The 18,104-nt window shown below is 41.4% G+C and overlaps 1 protein-coding gene across 8 annotated transcripts in view; it reads right to left on the minus strand.

Annotated features, from left to right (window-relative positions):
• The window catches only part of TJP1 (tight junction protein 1), a 199,481-nt gene that overhangs the window by 67,887 nt on the left and 113,490 nt on the right, over positions 1–18,104 (minus strand). For 4 of the 8 annotated variants that reach the window (XM_054561921.1, XM_054561920.1, XM_054561919.1 and 1 more), the window contains exon 1: positions 11,778–12,293. The exons of the other annotated variants lie outside the window; for them this stretch is intronic. In XM_054561921.1, the coding sequence (XP_054417896.1) occupies positions 11,778–11,804 (27 nt within the window). In that variant the 5' untranslated portion in view covers positions 11,805–12,293. Of the gene's footprint in view, positions 1–11,777; positions 12,294–18,104 lie in introns of those variants that run through there. 8 annotated transcript variants of the gene reach the window in all.

The following is an 18,104-nucleotide window of genomic DNA, read 5'->3' on the forward strand; positions in this document are numbered from 1 at the left end:
CTGAATGAAAAAGCAGAAACAAGATTACAAATTCAGTTTAAGATCCTTAATTTAAGGACCCCATGGGATAATCGGCACAGAGATATAGACAGTAGGCAGGAAGATCGAGACCAAGATCTGGAATAAATAAGGACCTAGAAGTAATCAACAAAGTAGAATTAAACCCAAGAGAAAAGGTCCAATTACCCAAGGACCAAGATGACAGATATTTTAGAGGGAAAAAGGGAAGAACCAAACTAACCTGAGGAGGAGCAGCCAGTGAGGACACAGGAAAAGCAATGAAGGGTACAGGAAAAAGCAAAGTTCGAGGAGTAACAGGATTAGCACAGCCTCAAATATTTGTCACTAGTAAAAACATATTAACTTTACAGAGGAGAAAAGCCATCGTAGCCAAATAATCAGGGTAAACATTATCAATAAAGAGTCACAACAACATCGTGAACCCCATGATATGATGCACCAAAGACACAGCGCAACTTCCGAAACTGCATCACCGATTCCCATGATGAGAAGAAATCCAACAAATCAAACTGGTCTGCATTCCACAAAATATTCAATCAATTCCCCCAAACGTACAAAGGCCATAAAAGACAGAGGGAAGACTTGAGGATCTGTGACAGATTCAGAGACACCAAAAAGAAATTAACGATTTAACGCAATGTGGAATCCTGAAACAGAAAAAAAGAAAACTGGCACGACATGAATACGGTGTGAAGTTCAGTTATTTTTGTACTAATGCTCATTTCTTATTCTTGATAATTGGTCTGTGAGTATGTAAAATGTAAGGGGAGTGAAAAGACGGATATATGGAAACTCCAAAATTTTGCAACTTTTCTCCAAGGCTATGATCTATTAAAAATTAGGGTTTTTTAAAAACACCGTTTGTTTAAATAATAAGACATATGAAAAATCATGATACTCACACAACAAATCACTCAATGAAAAACAGACCAAATTTGTAGACTCAACAGGCCACGTTTCTTTACTACCAGCCTCTTCACCTTAAGTCATAAAACTACTTTAAACAAATCACAACACATCTAAGTGAAAAGGTGACAACTGCGTGTCAACTGCTGAGCTTTTCATTTGGGCGTGCTCTCCCTGCTGGTGCCAGGACCAGGGACCTTGAGGCCGAGGATCTTACCACCCAGGTGGCAGCACTGGTGGGTCAGGTCCAATCCACAGGAGTAAACGTGCCGGTTTTAATTCGTGCCACTTAGATATTACTTACTCCTTACTCTTCCCACCCACAACAAAAAAGAAACATCACTCATTTTCACGTAAAGCTGCATTTTTCAAGCACCGCGGCAGACAGCACCTATACAGCACAGCACCCTAATAGAAACGATGGGCTAAGAGGTCGAAGGCACACACTTCACAGAGGGACACGCACATGGCCAATAAACACGTGGGGAAAGTGTTCAAATTCACCAATCAGCAGGGGGGCTGCAAGTTCATTGGAGGGGAATAGAAATTATTTACTGATCTAGGAAAGACCCAAACCCAGACGGCCGCTACCAAGAAGCCAGGTCATTGCCAATTCCCCCACGAGCTGGCTGGCTGCTCCGGCAGCAGCCTTCCCGTGCAGGAAAGAAAAAATGGAGCCGGCCCTGCACACGCACTACGATCTCCTGGGAGTTTCTAGGCTGAATTTAAGCTTTAAGCTGGTCTGTTACCAGTGAGTGAGTAACAGAATTAAAAAAGGTAACTCTTAGTCTAGGAGGGATGCCAGATGCCAAGTAACCAGCAGACAAATTAGTACAAGTTGTGAGTGCTATAAAGTCTGGGGACCTCACGGCAGAGTCCTAACCTAGTCTTTGGCTTCAGGGGAAGGTTCTCGAGGAAAAGAATGGGACAGGGGCTAGGCAAAGGAGGGACAAGCTTTCCAGGTAGAGAAAACAGCATCTGCGGAAGCCCTAGGGTAGGAACGTGCTTCTCTCATTCATTCACACAATATTTGAGTTTATTAAATGCCAGACACTGTGCTAAGCTCTGCAAATAAGAGGACACGATCAGTCTGACCTTGTTCTCAAGGAGGTTACAGTCTAGAGGGAGAACTGGATGACCCAAAGATTTCACGACTAAACACGTAATCACAGGCTTAAATAACTACTACAAAAAAAGGAAACCGGTGACACGAGGGGGACTCAAAGAGGCACCTGGCAGGAAGTGCAGGACCTGGTGGGAACAGAAGAGAGGACAGCACCGTTTGAGAACAAGGAGTTTGAAGGAGGAAGACGCAAGGTGAGGCCAGAGGGGTAACAGGGGCCAAGCACTCCAGTAGGATTTTGGTCTTTTACTCCTGAAGGCAGTAAGAAGCCTAGCAGTTTTAGAATGAGTTGGAGTACAGGGGGGAGGAATTTTGAAAAGATCATTTCAGGAAAACATTGTAAGCGGGGAGAAGTGGTGTAACACTATTGAGGAGGCTATTACAGGAAAACAGATTATAATGGATTATACAGTGTGTGAGGGGGGAGGGATGTGAATGGTAGGAAGTACAGACAGAACAAGTGGAGAGAGATGGGTGCTCAGGAGGTAAAAACTGAACAGAATTTGCTCGTCATTCACCATACTGGATGGACACCTCAAACTGGGCCAGGAGCGCTGGATTTGGAATAGTCTTTAATCTCTACTCCCAAGGCCAGCAGACCAGAGACTGCCTCCCTTATTTAATGCTACAGCAGTTTTTAAAAAGGAAGCTCAAGGGTCTTTTCTGAAACCAAAGCACACCTCACTGGGCTGGGACTCCTAACCTACAGGCTGACATTTGTCCAGTATCCAATAAATAAACGTACAAGTACAGGCAAATTACATGTTTGTACAAGTGCACACACACAAACATGACTCCTGTAGGCCTCTTTTCTGGCATCAGGATGAGCTTTACTTACGATTTTTTAAAAAGACTCAGCTACCGTAAGGGCTTACAACGTGCTGGGCACGGTGCCAGCGCCCAGCTGCCCTGAGAGGGGTGCTGTTACCTTCTGCTGCGTTTCACAGATAAGAAAACAGCTATTAAGTGGTGGACCCAAGATTCAGAGTCCAGAGCCTAAAGTCATAAAGTAATAAAGACTTAGAGTTCCTCGATGATAGTCTTTCAGCCCGTATTTTACCTGACTTCTCTCCGTGTAGGTCCTGGTTGGCCGGGCAGGTCCCTCGCCTGCAACTTCCCTGCTGGCCTCCCTCTGCGCCACTACCCTCAAACCACATTCACATGAAGCGCTCCCAGTCGGGAGGACCCCAGTCAGAGACCACCACCAGGCTGGCAACTGTATCTACAGTGCATATAATCAACTAGTTTTTAATCCCAGAAAATATGAGAAAAATCCAGAAGAAAAATAATCTCAAAGACGAGCAGACGAAAGACGTGAACAGGCCATAAATATAAAAAGTTGCTCTCTAGTCAAAGAAATGTAAATTAAAACTACAGTGAGATTATACTACAGACCCACTGGCTGGGCTAGCACTGCAGTGTCTGGTACCACGTGCTGGTGGAACGCAGGGCAACAGAAACTCATTCACTGAGGGCGAAGAGTGTAAGTAAGTGGCATGACCTCTTTGGAAAAGGCATTGCCTACTAGAACTGAAGCCCCATGAAGCAACCCACTAGCAATGCCATTCGCCAAGAGGCATGTGCCAGGGACCGTGGAAGCACTATTTTTAATAGCCAAGATTAGGAGGCAACGCAAGTGCCCATCAAGGGCAGACTGAAGGCGCTGTGGTACAGTCGTGCGGCAGTGAAGATGAGTGAACCAACGTGCAACAGCACACGGATCTTAAAAACCAAGTCAGAATAGTGGCTGTCTTGGGGGAGAAAAAGTGTTAGCAGGAACTTAGCAGGGTGATGTTATTAGGAAGAGGCAAGTGGGGATGGGGGAGCTTCGGAGAAGCTGGCAATACTCTACTCTTTGGCCTGGATGGTGTTTACACAGGTGAGCACTTTCTAATAATTCATTAAAGTACATTTGTTTTATGTATTTTTACATTAGGTATTGCATTTCACAATAAAAAGACAGAAGAGAATGAAATCAGCTGGCAGCATTTAAGTCGAGGTAATTTACATAAAAATCTGGATTTACAACCTGCCTTCAAAAACTGGCTGGTCTGGCCTGTCTTCTCATTGCCAACCATCAGCTGGAGTTGAGCAACAGCCACTTCCTCCAGCCCAGCCTGTGCTCTCTGACCGCCACCGAGCGCTCCCGGGGCTTTTATGATTCATGCTGCCAGGCTGGTCAAAGACTCGCCTAACCCCATTCCACAGGCAGCTCCCGGGGGCCCCTTCAGAACACAAGCACATGCAGGCATGTGCACCCCGGAACCGTGAAGCGTCTATGCAGGGGCACAATAAACTGGAGCAAGTGAATTTAACCTCAGATTCCTCACCGATACAACAGAGATACTAGCAGTGCATAACAGGGCAAAGATGAATTGAAATAGCACACACAACACTTAGCTCAGTACTTGTCACAGAATCAGTGTCCAATATCACGGGGCTATTAGTTATTACCGACACCTTTTTCCTATGTACAACGAAAGTGTCTATCTGCCTGCCATGGGCAATGTCCTCGATTGTACAGGCACTGCTGCATCTACATGGAGGCTGGTGTATGTTTGTTTGTTTAAATATTCTAACACTTATCACTGTCAAAACCAGAAACAACGGTAAATAAATCTTCCAACGTTCCTTTATGTGACACCATGGGAAAGATTTCTTACAATTATACTTTGAAAAGTCAACTTGTTTTTAATTGCTTTTATCCAAAGGCATGCATTTTGTCTGGTTGTGGCTTTGACTGGTCTGATTAGAGCCAAAAAAATGGATGCCTACAAAAATGCACTTTAAAATGATGGACTTTAAGACCTTAGTCATAAATGGCCCCCCAAACTACACCTGGCTGTTCCAGGTGAACACCAAAAGCAGCCCACTAACTCACACGGCCGTCGGCACTCCCACGACCAACGAACATGAGGCTCTAACTCCCGGCCCCCAGACGGAGGCGCACAGTATTTTCTCCCCCAAACCACAGAAGTCTAATCCAAACTACTTTTTTTTGGCAGTAAGCCCTCATACAATGGATTACTGGGAATTTCACCCATAGCACAATGAGAACGCGTGAACTGCAGTCACCCACAACATCAATCATCTAACACAATGCTTGGCCGGAGCCGCCATACCCAGCAGAATCCACGCTGGACGGTTCTGTTTGTGCAAAGTTCCCAGGCAAAACCACAGTGCTTACGGACTGCATAATTAAGTGGTAAAATTATAAAGAAAAGCCACAAACGCGCACCACAGAAAACAGGATCGCTGTCATCTTTGGGGGAAGGTTCTGCTCTAGAACCGGCGTGTCAGGCAGTCTAGCACTCGTCAAGGTGTGCAGCGGGCTGCTTGCTGGTCTCCGCCCACACGACTACAATGCTCCAGGAACACAGACCCACGCACACCGCTCTATCTCCAGCATCTGCAACAGCGCCTGGGACGTACTGGGTGTGCGGTAAATATCTGCTGAGAAAAAATCCAAACTGCTACACATTTCACAGCCTGCTAGACCCTACACAAACAGTGAACAGCTAGCAGACTGTCCGCTTCCCACATCAGTTTATTCAAGGAGTTATAACTATGTAAGTAAATCCTAATTACTCTGTAGTTCTTAACCTTTTTCTCCTATTGAGATCCTTTTACAAAACACATGGATGTATCCAGATTTACTTAAAGCACTTTTTTAACGAAAAAAGTGCACAAAATCAACTGTTACAGCTAGCCCAGGTGTCGGCTATAATTCTCTCCCTTTCCCCAACCCCGAAAGTCACCAGCATGCAGTGCTATGACAGGAGGGCCATAATTGTGTCCATATTCATTTTTCATGAGTAAGCAGTGCAAATCTTTGGATCTTAAAAATGAATTACACATTTCACAACCGACTGTTACTGTATACAGCACTGAAAACTGTAAGCTCCCACAGAGCAGGGATCCAGAACAAAATGTGCTCCATTAATCTTTGTTGAGCTAACCAAAAAAAATTAGGCATTACCAATATCCTTCTAGATTTGATCACTGTGTCCTGAATTGAGAGCAAATCATAAATTAAGTTTAATTCAGTCATCAGAAAGGATACAAGCCCTAAAGATTACTAGTGACAGTTGCAAGAGAGTGAAAATTCTTAAAAAAAAAAAAAAATTTCACTACTTGGGAATGTACACTATTTAAAATTTAAAAGTTTCAGGAAATCAAAGACAATTTTTAAATTAAACCAGGCATATATGCTACTTTTACGTTCTTAATAAATGTCCATATATAAAGTAGTATTAACTCCTCTTTTCACCTCCCTTCTGGGCACACGAAACTAGAATGACTGAGTCAACTCACATGCCAACACTGTCCTTGAGGAGTTAGGTGGTTCTGATGTAGCGACTGAAATGTGTAACGCAACTAATACAAGCTCCTCTTCTGATGCATCCCGAACGTAAGGGCCACGTGAGAGCCAGTGTTTAACACTACACAGACAACAGCCAGGGCTTTGTTATTCAATCTCGCATGGTGTGTTTTACAGTGAAAATTTTGGTAACACTGGTTCTCTGATGTTGCGGAGAAGCAGTGCTTCCATGGCAGAGGTGGTAATTCAGAGTCAATTATTTTAATCCATTTCTAGGATGTAAAATGAAATGTCCTACCCATGTACTCATCACACCCTTCTCATTATTAAGAATTTATCTGTTTAAGAAGGAATGGAAATAAAGCACCTGGCTAACCCATAAAGGAGCAACCTGAAGCCACTCTTCTCTGCAATAAATAAATTAAGAAGCGCTCTAGGTCAGAGACAGCAAAAGGCCTATTTTTATTGCTACCTTATACTGCAAATACTGTTCTGAAACACGCCAATTTTACATCAACTTAAAACTCAGTAAACTATCCTAGTGTGTCTCTCTTTCTAAAAGATTAAAAGGTGTTAAACTAGTAACGAGCTTCAAGACTGTCTTTCAAAATTCAGAGATTCAAAGCACGTTCTAGTCAAATATTTCGGGAATACCATATGAGACATAAACTATCTTTTACTCTTATTTAGCATTTCAGCAAACACTCTAGAAATGAGAAATAACTCTGCTCACCGCCCTACCTTGTCCTCGGCCACTCCACTGCTCAGTCTGTGCTCTGGGCTGGGCCCCTGTGCACCTGAACACGCGAGCCGGGGTGGGGGGTGCTGAGCGGTCAGGGGTGGGCGGCAGGCGCCCCGCGGGAAGGTACGGCCAGGCTCCTGGTCTTTCCGAAGACTGAATTTTTATCATGTCAGGCTTATGTCCAGAAACTGAATTACACTTCCAAATTTTTCACCAAAATCATTATTTTTAAAGCCTTAGCAGCATAGTGATCTGTCTTATTTATACTGTCTTATTCTTAGAACTGTACTGAGTTTACATTTGGGCTCTAAATAGAAAAAAGATTAAAGAGCAAGTAAAAGTCACAGCCAGTGCATTGTTTCCAGGACTGAAAAAAAATGAGTGAAACTACTGTAATCTTTTTCCTTCAAACCAAACAGGAAACAGTACTATATACACTGTATTACAGCCCTCAAAGCCATAGATTGGTTTCAACCTCATTATTTGTTGGTGTAGATGGCCGACCTCCCCTATCACTTGCTGACAGCAATCAATGGGCAGCCTAAGTCTTTCCTGAATATGAAAGAAAATTTTGCAAGTCCCTAACATGAACACATCAATATTTGAGAGAAAGAGAAGAGGAAGAGGAGGAGGAGGAAGAAAGAAGGAAGAAGGAAGGAGAAAGAAGAAAGAAGAGACAGTCTGTCGTAACTGTGCAGTACAATGCGCACCACTACACAACCTGGGGAAAAGGCAGTGCCTGGTTTGAACAGCAGTATCTAACAGAACTGTCCTAAATCTAGTCAGGATGATCAGCCAAGTGCATAAATTACAGTTTTAACCACGAATGTCTAAAATGCAAAGCATGCTAACATAAAAAATTAAAAGCCTTCTGCCTTAAATACTATAAAAGTTTTTCTAGCAAATAATAATTATTGTATAAACATAGTAGGTCTAGAAAAATTTACTACAGTAAAGCCCATTAAAGTTGGAAGACTTAAATAAAGCACAGTTTCTACTTAATTTTTAAAGCAATATGAAACAAATATGCACTGATCAGCAACCAGTAGAATTAAAACTACATTACAACAGCCACTCAGGACACAATTCTTATCTATAAAGATTAATTATCAATTAGTTTTGTTTATTTACTTAGCTGCCACTTTTTGCCATGTGTAATGAGCACGTTTTTGCCCCAATTTTTGAGGGAAAAATAAGGACATGCATTACACATGGGTATATACCAGGGGTGTGATAATCCTGTATATAATGCACACAAAACGTGGGTGCACATTATACACGGCAAAATCCAGTAATTTCTACAGTTTTTAACCTTCGAATGTTCAGCTATTAAGAAAAACCCATTGTGCCCCAATTGATACAATAAATAGATTCCCAAGAAGCGGGGTACTTTTCATTGTCAACTGTACTAGAATTTTAAAGATAACCACAGAGAAAAAGATCCCTGAGACATAATGAAAACATTTAAGCAGAAAATCTCATAAGCACATACAATAGTACAATTTTAAATTCTATTGCTTCCCTCAAAGTAAAACAGCCTGAAAATCCAGAAGCTCCTGCAACTTCCTTCAGCCACTTTCCGTGATTCAGCCAATGAAAATGTTCCTAATAATTATTCATACCATTTCCTTGGATAATTAACAATTCTCCGGTGAGACAGAGAACCACCCCCAAGTTCCTGGTTTCAGCTTTGGAGTACCTTCATGCCAGGTACACTAGTAGCTGTGCTCGCAAGTTCAGGTGTGTATCACATGCATAAAAACATTTTCCTTTATTACTTCTTAATATGTACAGAGAAGCCCTTTCCAACTCAGCATGTATTTTTAAAAAGCATCTTACACCTTCTTCTAGTATTCTAGAACTTGCCTTATTTGCTCATTTTCAATTTCATTTGAATTTTTTTTTTGGCCTGAGGCATAAAACTCAGACAAAACACAACAAAACAAGTTACCCAACAGCCCCAGTCCTGTTTACTGAGTAACCCATCCTTTCTCTGCTCTACAATGTTGTTTTAAGCATATATTCCCAGTCTTCCCTCTTGCTGGCTAAATGAATTCAGGTATGCTACCTTCATCTCTGTGTTTCAGCTCTCCCATCCGTGCAGTGGGTACAATAGTGACCGCTCACGTCATAGGGCTACCCCGAGAACTACACCGGTTCCATTCGTGGTAAGCACTTAGGACGATACCTGACACCCATCAAACGCTGACAACCCCAATCACTAAAAGCTCATAAATACACAGATGTTTCTGGACTCTCAGGTTCCACTGTCTGCTCCTGAATTAACACACTGCTTTCAATTACACTGGATTATAACACATTAGGTTCTGATAAGATCTCCTTCCCAAATTCCAGGACCATCTTTCATTTACTTTATCATATAAACTTACTCATCACAATATTGAGTTTTTCTATAAGGTAACACTGGGATTCTGTTTGAAATTGTATTACATTTATACATCAACTCAGGGAAAACTGGTATATTCCACAATATTGACTCTCCCCATCCAGCAAGTGTATTGTCTCATCTCATTCATTCCGGGTGTATTTTATGACCTTCTTTAAAATTCAGGTAATTTACCAATAATTGTTACATTTATTCCTAGGTACAATCTTCTTGGAGAAAAATGTACTGGTATTTATCAGAAATTACATGCACATACCCTTTGACCCAGAAATTCCACTTTTTAGAACCAAACATATAAAATACATTAGAAGTACACAAATATAAAAATATTATTTACTTACTATAATAGTAAAAACCTGGGAACAAGTTAGGCAGTGATGATCTACACCATATTCATGGGACAGAAAGCTATTCAACCCTCACAAAGAACACAGAATCACAGGTATTAGCTTAGAGAAGGGTTCTACAAACCATTAGGCAAAGAAATAAAAAAGCAAGCTACTAAATTAATGACAGTTTTTTAAATTGAGGATGAGGGAAACAAAAGCATCATGTGTAAAATATTAAGTATAGAAGCCTGTCTCTTAGTAAGTACTTTAATCACCTTAAAAAATTAAATGTGACTTGAAAACAGATGGTTGAATATTATTTCCTTTCACCCATTTTTTATGGCCTGCTTTGCTCAACATAAGACTTCGCAAAGGCCTCATAATACAGCATTTAAAAAAACAAAAAAGCTTTCCACTCACATTTTACTCATAAATATTTAAGGATACAAATGTGCTTACAATACATTTAACTTGAGATGTTTTTCATTATGGCATAAAAATCTCAATAAAACCTCAATTCAGGAGGACAAGTATTACTCCTTCTAAATCATCGCACAATGGCAATCCATGGAGAACTTCCTTCTCTCCAGTCTTGAAATAACCTTTTTAAAAGTGTAATAATGTCTTGGCTATCCAGTGCTGGAGATCACACCTCAGGAACAAAGTGACATTCTGTGTCATATGGAAACAAAGCCTTTCTTCCTAAGAAAGGAGGCCCCAGAAAAGGGAAATGATGTGAGCCTATGTTAAAATCGAAGCAAAAAAATTGCCTTTTTTTTTAAGTCCTTGGATCAACTTTTATCTTTAGGTTGTTTTTCATCGACATAAAGTCAAAAAGATACAAATTAAAACCTTTCAAAAGAAAGAATACTATATTCCTTAAAAGTATTCACTTGTATTCACTACTCAACATAACCGCTCACGCCTGCTCCCAGACACTACCAATAAAGATTTCAAACAGGAAAATAAATACATACAACCCCAACCTGCATAAATACTTCGAAGATGTTTCAAGTAATGGACTTTGAAAGGGGGAGATTTTTACTCGTCACATTTCTGTATTACTGTAATTGTTAAAAACAACAAATGCCACTTTATGATGAAAAAGGTTAAAATTTACAAAAGTAGAGGATTTTAACCGATTTTTAGGAACTTCAACTTTTTGATGTAACATACAAGTAGGTTTCAAAGCACTGAGAAAACGGCGTAACACTTCAAAGCACATGGGAAATTTGATAGGAAAGTTACTTTTTTGCTGAACCCACAGATCTTCATTAATGTTCATTTCTAAGAGTTCATCTTATTGTCCACTTGTAGGGGTATTTTGGGTTACTTTTGAAAAGTTTAATTCAGGTTAAATCATTAAAAAGTGTTAAGGGGGTTGGCTTTTTCAGTGTTGCCTTAAATAAATAATACAGGGTGGAAAAAAATATCCGACCTACTACACAAGCTGAGTGTTTTACTGTATCAATGTCTTATCGCTGGCTCGCGCATTCCACGAAGACTGACATCAGATCGAAACTACACGGTTTCGCCGGGACCAACCACTCCTCCAAACGCAGCAGCCACCGGCTGACTGGAGGTGGCACCCCAAACCCCGACCTCTGGCCCACCGCAGGCTCGCGCACCGGACCGTGCGACCCACTCCCGACGCCGAGTTTCCCGGCGCGGGACCTGTTGCGCGTCCCCGCCGGCCGCGAGCCAGAGCCAGGCGCCGACGCCGGCAGCGATGCACCTGCCCGGGACGGCGGCTCCGCGCGTCAGCCACCGCACCCCACTTCGGCCCCCGCCCGCAAGGCCCACCCGCCGCCGCCCCCAGGCAGCCACCGGCAGGGAGGAGGGCGGGGCGCGGGCCCGACGCCGGCGGGCGGCCGCGCTCGCTCTCTCGCTCGCTCGGGATGCGCCCTGGCGGCCGCGGAGGCGCTCACCTTGGCGGCCGCGGCTCTGGCGGACATCTTGTCTCTCTCCAGCGCCGCGCAAGGCTCCTCGAACCCGAAACTCCGCGCCACGAGCCCGCCGGCTCCTCACGCCACAGCCCAGATAAACATCTCCCGGGAGCGAGCGGGGCTGGGGGCGGGGGAGGCCGGAGAGGCCCAGCCCACGGGGAGGGGACTCAACTCGGACAAAAGTCCGGGGAACGCCCGCCTGCCCGCCCCGCCCGGGTCTTCTCCACGGGGCGCGCCCGGCCGGCGCCTCCCTCCGAGTGTGGCCACTCGCTCGGCCTCCCGAAGCTTTCGCTGCCCGGCCACGTCGGCCTCGCCCACTCGCCCCTCGGCAGCACCGGGGGCCTCCAGACGTCCACGCTGAGCCCTCGCGGCGGCTCCTCGGAAGCCGTCTTCAGCACGTAACTTCTCTGGAAGGAGTCGCGGCGAAGGGACGCGGTGTCGGACAGAGGAGCCGGAGCCGGCAACTGCAGGCGGCCACGCAAACCTGCCGGCCTGGCCCGGCCCGGCCCACTGAGCATGCCCAGCTGGGCGGGGGCGGGGCCATGGTGGGGCGGGGCGAGAGGCGGGGCGGGGCGAGCGGCCCGGGCCCGCTTCCTCCCGGGATACGACCCCCGTCGCGGAAGGAAAAGACCAGTTTCCGAACTACCTAGGAAGACCGAGTTTCCGCTGGCCTGCGAGTCTTCCTGTTTGTTTTCATAAAGGGGCCGGCGGAAATCGCCCCCAAGGAGCAAGCCCCTGTCCCCACTCCTTTTTTGACTTCTATTAGACTCGTCCACTTTGTCCTCAACCAGCCACGCAGGATTAGCCCCACTCAGGAGGGCGTCTCCTGCAAACACCTGACCATCCTTCCTTAACCTGGTAGATAACGGTGGTCACAGCCGCACCACGTGCTTGGGCCCTGCTGCCCCACTGAAGGCAGAATGCGTTTTTTCTGTAAAGGGCGTCGTGGCTTTCATCCCTGAAGAACTCCTACCGAGGTCAAAATAGTTGCACTCGTTCTCGACCAACCGACTGACCTAACTAAAACTGGTAACGAGGTCACGGGCACACCGGCCAAGCACTCTGAGAAATACCCAAGAGACCCTGTGGTATCTTGGCTCACCCGCATTAGGCCTCAAGATATAGCCAAAGTCTCTTTCTCCAGCCCAGCTAGCCAGATCTTATAATATTTTTTGGCATCAAAAATGCTGACATCCTTAGGGGTGAGGAAAGGGGACTGGCTGCCTTGCAATTCCAAACCCAGTTCCTCCAGCTCATCCTGAGCACAGACATGCAGTCCGCGGTCCAGTTTACTCCGCCATTACCTCCCCTGCTGCTGGCGGCCTTGGTAAACACCGAGAAACATGCAAGAAACGTTATCCCACACTTTGTAAAATGTAACGCTCTCCACATGCGTCAGAAATTCTTAGTAACATTAAATAACATCCTTCAAATACCTAGCACAGAGCCACAAAAGGTACACATCGTTTTAAGCAATGGTTTTCTCTTTAGAATTCAACGGTAGGAAGAGATCAAAGTTAACCAACAAGTATCTGTATATTATACATAAAACATCAGTTAAGATTTTCAAAATACCTTATATTTTACAACCCGAATCTACCTAAACTAGAAAAATGCATTGTGCAAATCAAAGCCTTATTTTTTTTTCTGTTTCCCCTTGCACAGAAATGGTCAGTCACTTTTTTAAGAAGTCATATTTGTATTTTTTTTGTTTTTAGACAAAGTTTTTATTCTTATCAGAACTATTTAAAATTTCCCTATGAACAAACGCTATTTTTTAAATAAATTTGGGGGATTTTTTTAATTTTAAAAGGTAGCTTGGAAGACCTTTCACATTGTCTTTACCATCAATAAGATGTGCAGTTGGCATAACCTCCTACACCTAGGTGTACATGCTGTCTTTAACAGCACCTAAACCAGAGACATTATCTACAACTTTACTGAAACCTTTCCCTTTTCTCTCATTTGTCACTTTCCCTCAGGTCTCATGTATAGAACACTAGATTGCAATGATTCATCAAAGATCTAATATCTTTAATTACAGTTTTAGTTTATTTTCCTTTTGCCATGGTTTAAAAAACAATGAAAGCAAACCAAAAATGCCACCTTGAGAATACCCAGTTATAAAAATTACACTAATAAAAACATTTTGATGAATAATATCCTTTTGAAGTTTTTCAATGATATTTACACCTAAATTAAACTGAAAAAAAAAATGTATGTTTTATGTATCCCCTTTGTTCTGAAGAGATAGAGAAGTTTTTACCATTTGTAAAAATAATGGGAAAACACTTGTCAAAAACTAAAAACACAGTTCCTTTCCTTCAGTTTATTTGGGGGTAGGTGCTTCCATAAAAACTGGCAAGCATTGCCCTGACTGGTGTGGTTGAGTGGATTGGGCTTTGTTCTGCAAACCAAAGATCACCAGTTCAATTCCCAGTCAGGGTACATGCCTGTGTTGCTAGCCCAGGTCCCTGGTTGAGGGTGAGAGAGAGGCAACTTATGGATGTTTCTTTCCCTCCTTTTCTCCCTCCCTTCCTCTCTCCCTAAAAATAAATAAATCTTTTTTTTTTAAAGTGGCAATCATTAAGCATAATCTCAGATTATGTCCCTTTAGCAACAAAGAGTTTATCCACTGAACACCAAAAAAAATGTTCAAATTATACCACAACATGAATGCTTACATATGAAAGTAGTTATAGCTCCTCTGGACTTCTAGATGGGAAGAAATCCAGCAAATTTGAGATTTTCATCCTGAGTTAAAATAAACTTTAACCAAAAATCTCTTGCAATTGCACAGTTTTATCTTATCTGATCATTTAATGCAAACTGAACAGGAAGCTAAAAACCACAATGCTTTCAAAGACAACTTCCTGTGGGATTTTTGGTGTCTGCGGCTCCGAAAGAAAAAACACTGTGTGCGCAAAATCTTTGTGGGTCTTAGAATGAACCATCTATTAAAACAGCCTTGACCAAATGAACAATTATATCCACACCCACGTTTTACATGTTCATGTTTTATATGTATATGTTTCCATTACCAAAATATCCTTAGAAAAGCACATTTATGTTATTTCTGGTATGGCCTATGAGTTTATGCATGAAGGGCAAAGAGGAAGTATAATACTGTGGTAGAACATGAGACAACCTAGATTATGTCATACAAGAGAGAATATATATATAGAAAACGCCAGAATGAGAACTTCATCAAAGCATAACAACAACAACAACAAAAAGTAATCCTAATTCTCACTCTTTGCCATCCCTTTAAAAGTTCTGCAACTCGGGGGGCCAAGATGGTGGCAGAGTAGGTGGAAGTTTAAAATTCTGTAAATTGATTCAGAATTTTCCTCTGTCAATAAAGTCACATAACATTAAACAAGGAACATCTTTTTAAGGTACAGACACACACGGAGTATATTTGAGGTCAGTTTCTGTGTATTTATTTACACATATATATGGGCGGGGGGAGATGTCTAGATATATAGGAATATATGCTTTAAAAAACAGGTAATAGACTGTGTTTATTACTTTACAATTTTTTTCATACATTTTTGTCTTAAAGATTATGTTAAACCATGAAAATCTACCTCGTCATTTGAAAATGGCTAGCCAGTATTCCATAATATGGATGCACTGTTGTTTAAGATGATTCTGACGTTATAATGTTGCAATGAAAATACTTATTTGTGCCTTTCTTGTGCTCATGTGCAAGTATTTCTCTAGGAGAGATATCCAAAAAAGGAAATTGGGGGGGGGGTGAGGTACATGCTTATGGAAAATAAAAATTTCAAACTGATACTGACAACTCACTCTTCAAGAATACCAGATTAACTTATCCTGGTTCCCGACACATAAGAACACTTGATAATATTACTCTGTTATACTTTCCCCCACCTGGTAGATAAAATTGGTATGTCACTTGCTTGTTTACTTCATTTCCCCTTTTTTCTGTTAGGTTATTTCTCTTACTGATTTGCTGAAATTCTTTAAGTATCTATTTGTGTTCAATGCATTGTGAGCCGTTTTACTTGGCTGTGTGTGTGTGTGTGTGTGTGTGCGCGCGTTAAATGAAATTTACTTTGGAATAATTTTAGTGTTACAGAAAAGCTGCAAACAGTACAAAAAAGTTCCTGTATACCCTTTACCCATTTTCGCTAAAGTTAACATCCTACATGATAACTGTGATAGAATTTGTTGAAAACAAAAACCAAAAAAATCCCCTAACATTGTTACAGTATTATCTAAATTGCTTCAAGATCTGCCAAATTTTAACTCTTTCATTTCTCTAATATTCTTTCAATTTTACCAATTCCTCCTCTTTTCTAACTCATAGGAACACTATTTTGGACATGTTAATTTTGAGCCTCTAGACTTTCGTGACGTTCAAGTTTGTGAATATGAATGTGAATGAGGTGGAGTATAAATCGCAAAATCCAGGGTCCACCTGGACTTTCACAGTTCTGTGTTCAAGAACTTAGTTCCTAAGACTGTTTGTGAAAGGACTTCTGTGGGTATTTTTTCAGCCTCAAGCATAAGTGGAGATCAGAAGAAATCTATAAGCCCAGCTTAGTTTGGAAACTGTCTTCCCAGATGAGAGGCAGCACCAAATTCATTGAAGGGGGCGGGGGGGGGGGGGGAAGAGGGAGAAAGGGAGAGAGGGAGAGGGAAAGAGATAGAGGGGGAGAGAGAGAGGGAGAGAGAGAAAGAGGGAGAGAAAGAAAGAGGGAGAGAGAGAAAGGAAGGAAGGAAGGAAGGAAGGAAGGGAGGGAGGGAGGGAGGGAGGGGGGAGGGAGGGAGGGAGGGAGGGAAAGAGAGACAAAGATTCCTTAAAAGTTGAATGATCTGGTCCCTGAAAGTATGTCTGGATTTTCTCTTTACAAATGTTTGTGTATCTGTGTGTGTGTTTGTGATAAAATATTTATAATGGTCTTTTAAAACAAACAAAATACAGAAAAGCTAGTAAAACTTTATTTAAATAGAAGTAACTATATTTATAGTTAAAATAATTTTTAAAAGGGAGTAAAATACATATATTTGCAAAAGAGATATCAGAAGGACAACTAAGAACAAACAATAGGACTTATGTTTAGAAGAGGGAGAGGACATCAATAACGTAAGAATTTTCTAGATGTAGTTCATGATATAGTTTTGAATTTGGAGACATAAAAATGTGCTACATTTTTTAAAACATAAATGAGACCAAGGAAAAAAGGAAATCTGTAAAACCTGAAAACAAAGCAAGAAAATATATAGTAATTTGGTGACCTAACACACAGAGTAAACAATTATTTCCACCACGTGTTTTGACTATGTGTTCTTAGTGTAAATATATTCTAAAGCAAATAGCACTGTAAATCTTAAATTTCATTCAGTGGTCTGCTGGTAGTAACATCATCATCACTACTTTGAAATTGTTATATGTGTGTGCATGCATTAAACTGTCATATATTCATTAGTTTTTTAACTGATATATAATGATTCCCTGTTATATACAAGTATATTAACTAATATATTGGTACATTTAATATATATTAGTATTAACATATAACAATTTACCATATTAGCATTATTACATTTTGTATATAATAGTTTCAAAGTTACATATAAATATAACAATTTCAAAGTAATGATGTTAATATTACATGTTAGTATTTATAGTGTATGCTAATAATGATATAAGTTTTCACACTGGCTATATATCAGTTATACATTAACACATATTAGTGTATGCCAACAATGTTAAGAACCAAGATTTTCAATTTAAGATAAAAGAGAAAAATGTAAAAAATCAAAGAAGATAAAATTTTGCAATTCTAATTTAAGTTTAAAAAAATCAGTGTAGTAATTTCTTAAAAGAGAAAACTTTAAAAAAGAAATATGTGTGGATATATATTTTCCAGCTCTGTGCATCTATGTGTGTGTTTGAGATAAAACATCTATAATAATGGTCTTTTAAAACAAATGAGCAAAATATAGAAAAGTTAAAAAGTAAATACATTTTTATATTTAAAATAATTTTTAAAAGGGAGTAAGTTATAAACATATTTGCAAAAGACACATTGGAAGAACAAATAACAAGGAGTTACATTGAAAGGGACTAGAAATAGTGAAAACTCAATAGTAATGAGCATGTCTAATTCCCATATTGTAATTTCCAGCCAGGAATGCAGCAAGAAATATAAAACTAATGCTGGGTTATCTCGTACAAGAAAGCAAGGAAGTTCTCAACGAATAACGGATCAAAAGGTACAAGAGGCAACAAGTAGTTTCCATTGGCCAAAGATGAAACTATTTGAGCCTCAAAAA

Source organism: Pteronotus mesoamericanus, unplaced genomic scaffold (genome assembly GCF_021234165.1).
Source record: "Pteronotus mesoamericanus isolate MK-2021 breed Mesoamerican mustached bat unplaced genomic scaffold, CSHL_Meso_final scaffold_582, whole genome shotgun sequence".
NCBI classification, from domain to species: Eukaryota; Metazoa; Chordata; class Mammalia; order Chiroptera; family Mormoopidae; genus Pteronotus; species Pteronotus mesoamericanus.